Raw genomic sequence first — 7,038 nt, forward strand, 5'->3', positions numbered from 1 at the left:
TTGAAAGTCTGAAAATATATATAAGATAAATTCTCATTTGGCAAATTGAACTCATTATTGAGCTTAAGTTCATTACAGAGATAAGCATTAAGGCACAATCTTTTTTTTTTTTTTTTTTAATTTATTTTTATTATCATGTAAAACACTTCTTTATTGGTCATTGTTGTAAGAGCACACTGGTACCTAATTAAAACCCCAAAATAAAACCATAAATACACTGATGAAAAAGATTTTCTCTGAAAGTGGATAGCTTTCCCATAAGTCTTTCAGGAATGTTCCAGATCATTGCATTGCTAAGGGTAGTCAAGTATTCACAGGTGTTCATCATAAAATATTGCTGTTACTGTGTACAGTGTTCTCCCAGTTCTGCTTATTTCACTCCATCAGTTCCTGCAGATCTTTACAGGTTTTTTTTCTGAAAATCATCATGTTTATCATTTCTTATAGCATAATAGCATTCCATCACCAACGTATACCACAATTTCTTCAGCCATTCCAAATTCTTTGCCACCACAAAAAGAGCTGCTATAAATATTTTTGTTCAAGTAGGTCCTTTCTCCTTTTTTATTATCTCTTTGGGATACAGACCCAGTAGTGATATTACCAGATCAAAGGGAGAGTATGCATTGTTTTATAGCCCTTTGGGTATGGTTCCAAATTGCTTTCTAGAATGGTTGGGTCAGTTCATAAGTCTACCAACAATGCATTAGTGTTCCTATTTTAAAGCACAATCTTTTAAAAATTCTTCTGTTGACTTTGATATTCAAAAGTACTCTAACCTCTGCCCATCCCCTTAGCACGCTACTTAATTGCTTATCTTTGTAATGAACTTAAGAATTTTTCCAGTTGAGAATTTATCTTAGTAATTTTACTGATCAGTTTTTATTTCTGTCAACATGATGTCCACAACCATTTTACTGTTGGTTCTGTGGGTCTTAATAAATCATTCTTCAAAAAAGAAAATAGGATATGAAGCTTGCAAGCTAAGATTTTAAGAAACATAGCCAACTCAGCAATATAGTGATCTGGGACAATCCTGAAGGACTTATGACGGGGAATGCTATCCACCTCCAGAGAAAAAACTGTTGGAGTCATTTTTCACATCAGTGTATTTTTGGTTACATATGACTTTGTTCTTACAACAGTGACCAATATTGAAGTGTGTTTTGCATGACAATAAAACTGGAAAAAAAAGAAAAAACCTCCTGCCCCCAAAAAGTCTATTTAAAGGGAAATTAACCAAGCCATTGTTATAAACCAGAAGAGAAAAGAAAAGAAAAGAAACATAGCCAACTGGTAAGGGAGAAACTTTAGAAATTGAATTTTTTTTTTTTTAAACCCTTACCTTCTGTCTTAGAATCAATGCTATGTATTAATTCTAAGGCAGAAGAATAGTATGGACTAGGCAGTGGAGGTTAAATAACTTGCCTTGAGCCACACAGCTAAACTCAATCCACTTAGCCATCCAACTACCCCCTTGTTTTTAACTTTTAGTTATTTTTACCGATTGTTGCTTTTGGCTGTCACTTCACTTTATTTCCCTGATATAAAAAAATGAAGCAATATATTCTACTCCTAGATTTTTCTCCTTCTGTAACAAAATACACAAATCCTACCTATGCCTTTGGCTAATTTCTTATTATTTTCGGTGTGGGCCTTACCCAACTATCTTCATGAAGGTTATTTTGAGTATTCACGATCTGTTTTCCAAGCTAAGTTTATTGCATAAAATAGAGAGCTATAATATTTTCAGAACTTGGTGCCCAGAATGCAGTGACCTAATGTAAAATAGTAGATTTTTTTTTTGTTTCTTTCATTATATAGCTTAAAAGTTTTTTTTAATTATATCTCTTTTAATTCATAATTATCATAAATGTTACTCTAAGCAAACTTTTATAGTTGTAAGGCTAATATTGTAGCTCCTAAGCAGGAAATTTGCCCAAGGAAAATTTCATCATCTCAGATTTGAACTCTTCAAGAGCTTGTGACCAGTTTTCATTGTTTTGGGAAGGTTTGGATGTGATTATTTGTTCTCCTCTTCTGTTTGCTCTGTTGCATGGATTTTCTCTGTGTAAAAGTTGTCGAGTGTTAAAGATTTCTTCTTGCTGATCTTTCTCTTCTGGGGTTACTGAGTCTGGCTTGCCATTGTTAGTCCAGCCCCCTCTCAGCTTTATCCTCACACCCAGGGTCTGTCTGCACTCTTTAGGCTCCTGATGTCTCAGGTCTAGTTGTTCTTAGGGTCAAGCCTCCTGGTGGTCCCCTTGCTTGTTCCTCTGCCTGAAGCTCCTTTAACAGTCTCAGGGCGCTGCTTCCACAGTTGTGCACCCCTCTACACTGGGTCCCAAGATCTGCCTGCGCTCAGGATCCACGCCCAGGCCTGCGCTCATGATCCACGTGCGCGCCTGTGCTCAGGGTCTATGTTCAAAGTCTGCGTGTTCTTTAGCCTCTTGGGGTCTTAAGTCTTGCTGCTCTCAGGAGCTGGCCCTGGTGACCCAAGGTGGCTGCCGAGGACTTAATGGGTGCCCCAAATTCGCTCTGACTCTTTTGCGTTGGCTTTGGCACTGTAGGTGGTATGTGTGTGTGTGCGGGGTGGGGTGGGGGGGGATAGCTTGGCTCGCATTTTAGTGAGAGCTGTTTCACCTTTTTATAGCATGGAAATGCCCTGATTCCACGTACCTTCAATGCTGCGCCCTGTTGTGGGGTCCCTTCGTTCATCTGGATTTGTTTTTATGTCTTCTTGAGGAGTCCTGCATGTGTGGGTTAAGAGAGGTCAAGCAGCTGCTTTTTACTCTGCTGCCATCTTGACCCGGAAGCCCTAACCCAAGGAAAAAATTATGGTCCCTACAGTATTGTCTGGTATAATATTGTCAGGAGTTTGTTTTGGTCCCCCATTTGGTAATTGGAAGTTTGCTACCTTTTATATGTAGAAGAAACTTGTTTCTCCAACCTTTACTTATTTGATGATGATGATGATGATGATGATGACTACGACAATAATAATAAAAGTTAACATTTGTATGGCACCTATTATGTGCCAGGCAATGTGCTGAGCACTTTACAAAAATTATCTTATTTGATCCTTGCAACAATTCTTGGAGGTAGGTGCTATTATTATCATCCCCATTTTATAGATGAGGAAACTGAGGCAGATTAAGGTTAAGTGATTTGTCTATGTTCATACATCTAATAAATGTTTAAGGTTGGATCTCAACACAATTCTTCTTGAATCTAGCACTCTATTCATTGTTCCACCTAGTTACCTTCAAACAAAATGAACTTTTCTCTGACACCCCCATCATCATCTTCTTTATATTCTTCTCTCTTCTCCCTTCCTCCAACCCTCATTCTTATAATGTGTTGCCTCTTAACCTACACCAAATTCTCCCTGTTGAAGTTTCCCTCTTTTCAAGATACAATTCAGGTACTTTCTCCTCCTATGAAAGTGATTTCTTCCCCCTTTCCCCCCCCCCCAATCTTCTGACTTTCAATTGATGCTAAGTATCAATTTCAAGGCAGAAGAGTCTTAAGGACTAGGCATTTGGGCTAATTGATTTGCTTATACTGTCACACAGCTAGGATATGTCTTAGGCCAAATTTGAACCCAAGTCCTCCTGACGCCTGGCTCTCTACTGTGCTGCCTAACTGCCTCTCTCACATTTCTAATGATCCGTTGTTTGGACCTCTATTTTACACTTATTACACTGTATTCTGTTTTATACTTGGGATACAAATCTGTATAGAAGGAGAACATGAGATTTCCTAACAGGAAGGAACATCAGAAATTATTCAGATTCTCTCATTTTACAAATGAAGAAATTGAGGCCAAGGGAGGTCATAACACTGGTTATAAGTGGTAAAACTAGGATATTGTATCCCATCTATTATTTTACAAACTTCTTTAAGATAGGTAATATTTTTTTATTTCTTGGCACCCATCATAATGCTTATATATAATACTAGCAATAAATATTGGACTGAATTAACTGTTGACTTATAATTTCTCCAGGTCCAGGTCCAAGTGCAACAGTCTCCTCAGCAAGTTTCTGCCCAGCAACTTTCTCCTCAACTTACTGTCCATCAAGCCTCTGAGCAGCCGATCCAGGTCCAAGTCCAGATCCAAGGGCAGGCCCAGCAACAAGCATCACAAGCAATACAAAGTCAGACTCTGCAGAGTCCGAGTCCCTCTCAGCTTCAGGCTGCCCAAATTCAGGTGCAGCATGTGCAGACTGCCCAGCAGATCCAGGCCACAGAGATTCAGGAAGAGCACATACAGCACCAGCAGATCCAAGCTCAGCTGGTGGCGGGCCAAGCTATTGCTGGTGGCCAGCAGATTCAGATCCAGACGGTTGGTGCACTTTCCCCACCACCTTCCCAACAGGGTTCACCTCGGGAGGGAGAGCGGCGGATCAGCACTGCCAGTGTCCTTCAGCCTGTGAAGAAACGTAAAGTAGATATGCCTATAACTGTATCATATGCTATTTCTGGCCAACCAGTTGCTACTGTGCTGGCCATTCCACAGGGCCAGCAACAAAGTTATGTGTCCTTGCGACCAGACTTATTGACGGTGGACAGTGCTCACCTTTATAGTGCCACTGGGACCATTACCAGTCCAACTGGAGAGACTTGGACCATCCCTGTTTACTCAGCTCAACCAAGGGGTGACCTTCAGCAACAGAACATTACCCACATTGCTATCCCTCAGGAGGCCTACAATGCTGTCCATGTCAGTGGCTCCCCAACAGCCCTGACCACTGTAAAACTGGAGGATGATAAAGATAAGATGGTGGGCACCACATCGGTGGTGAAAAACTCCCATGAGGAAGTTGTGCAGACCCTTGCAAACTCTCTCTTTCCAGCACAGTTCATGAATGGAAACATCCACATTCCAGTAGCAGTGCAGGCTGTGGCAGGAGCCTACCAGAATGCAGCACAGACTGTTCACATTTGGGACCCGCAGCAGCAGCCACAGACAACACCAGAGCAGACACAGCAACAGCAGCAGCAGCAGCAACAGCAACTACAAGTCACCTGTTCAGTAAGTCACATTTATGCTTGGCAACACAGTAATGTCCAGTATTCTCTTCAAAGCCATTTAGTAATAACAAAGTTCCTTGAGAATAGGAATTGTTTCATTCTTTGCATTGGGTTTTTCAGCACCCAGAAGGCACTTAATAAGTAAGTGCCTGTTGTTTAGTTGATTATTATATCATAGTGAAGATTCAGCTGGGTCATAGAATTTAAGACTTGAAAGGACCTTAGAAGTCAACTCTTAGGTATGAGGAAACAAACTCAAAGACTCCCTTCATACTTGCCAAGTATGTAAACAGACTGCCTCAAGGATGTCTTTGAAATAATAGAAGTTTTTAAGTAGGAAGACTCTTAGGGCTTTGGGTAGTATAGGTGGGTAATTGGGTTATGTTCATTTATTAAGTGCGTACAATGTGCCAGGCACTATGCTATTTGATGAGGATGCAAATTTAAGCAAAAAGAAACTCCTTGCCTCAAGGAGCTTAAGTTCTAATGGGGGATAACAAAATGTAAAAGAAACCTGAAAAAGAGTAGCAGGAAGAAAACAAGAATGTTCACCCATGAACCTTGGTGGTAAAAATTCAGAGATTTGGAAGCATAACCAGGAAACTCCAAAAGAAATTTGCCAGTAGGAAAAAGGTGCCAGGATAGGTTAAGGATATTACAAGATGAGAAGTCCCAGATACTTATAGGTCCTAGGGTATGGATTTGGAAACCTTGATATTAATCATGATGTATATATACTCTTGCAGTGAAGCCTGAAATATGGACCATAGGATTCTTTGAGGTCAGCTATTATACAGGTTGTTGTCCCTAAAGTCTTAGAGCAGTTTTCAGCTTTGTTGAGGACATCTTGTACTAAACAGTAAGACCCAGAGAAATGAGGTGACTGGGCTTACATTACAGGAGGTAGTGAATAGAACCAAGAGCTTAGTTCCAGGCAAGATGTAAGAGAGAGGAAGTCATAAAGGTGGAAAGGGGTGAAGAAAAGATGCAGGGAGAGTCCAGGAGCTCCACATGTAGAGGGGAGGGACTCAACCTAAGGATGATAGGCTCAGCAGGCTCAATTCTCATTTGAAAATTAGATCTCATTTGCTATATGATATCTTTGATATATGATATCCTTGGTCTTGATGTTTGGATACAAAAGTAGGACTTCTGAGGTGATTCCAAGCAGTTCGGGCACTCATAAATAGTGACACAACAGAGAAACACAGTTTTTCTGTGGGTTTAGAGAAATTGTGAGATGATTTTTCTCTTCCACTTTATATTCTCTCTAGACAGTTTTTTAACATTCAAATGTGGGAAATGTTTAAATGTTTGTGAGCAGGACTTGATGGCATGTCTTTGTGGTTGAGGTATTTAAATCATCCTTTGGATATGTGATCTTTTAGTAGAAAACAATGTCCAAAAATCACAATTCTATTTGTATTGTTTACAAATAATTTGTGTAAACTTGGATAGAATTGTAGTCATAGCAGAATAATGAAAAAATTTCATTTTTAAACTTGCTTGAACTTTTCTATACCTCTAGTCTTTTTCTATCTGATTTATGATCAAGATAGATAAGAGTATTAGCAAAAATATTGTTATTTCATAAAACTCACTTCAAAATTCTTGGATGGCTGTGTTATTAAATACCTACTATTCTCTGCCTTTGCATCACTGTGTTAGGAGGGAAAAGGAGTATTAAATTAGTGTCCTGGAGGATCTTAAGAGTCTAGTCATGAGCTAATTTGTACACATTAACATAGGAGTTGTAGGTTGTGAGCTATTAAGAAACGTTTTGTGGAGGAAGAGGAATTGAAGCTTACCTAGAAGGAAAGATTGGATGATAGGGATTGGAGAAGATATTTGAGATATACAGAAAGACCCAGATCTGGGAATGAGGGCAGCATGCAATTTTGGAAAGAGTGATGGTGTCAGTTAACTCTTAATACCAGAGCTGTGTGGCATTGGACAAGTCACTCAACCTCTCTGAGGCCGTTTACACAACTTCAAACTAGAGAT

The 7,038-nt window shown here is 39.6% G+C and overlaps 1 protein-coding gene across 1 annotated transcript; it reads left to right on the top strand.

Annotated features, from left to right (window-relative positions):
• Nucleotides 1–1,261: 1,261 nt before the first annotated feature.
• LOC123254748 (transcriptional regulator QRICH1-like) lies at nt 1,262–5,035 on the top strand (the record flags this gene model as incomplete). Its single annotated transcript, XM_044683688.1, has 2 exons — nt 1,262–1,296; nt 4,007–5,035. Coding segments are annotated over 2 exons (1,064 nt in total), but the record flags the coding sequence as incomplete, so codon positions are not given.
• Between the last annotated feature and the right edge of the window lie 2,003 nt (nt 5,036–7,038).

The sequence above is a fragment of the Gracilinanus agilis genome, unplaced genomic scaffold (assembly GCF_016433145.1).
Source record: "Gracilinanus agilis isolate LMUSP501 unplaced genomic scaffold, AgileGrace unplaced_scaffold31495, whole genome shotgun sequence".
In the NCBI taxonomy this organism is placed as follows: domain Eukaryota; kingdom Metazoa; phylum Chordata; class Mammalia; order Didelphimorphia; family Didelphidae; genus Gracilinanus; species Gracilinanus agilis.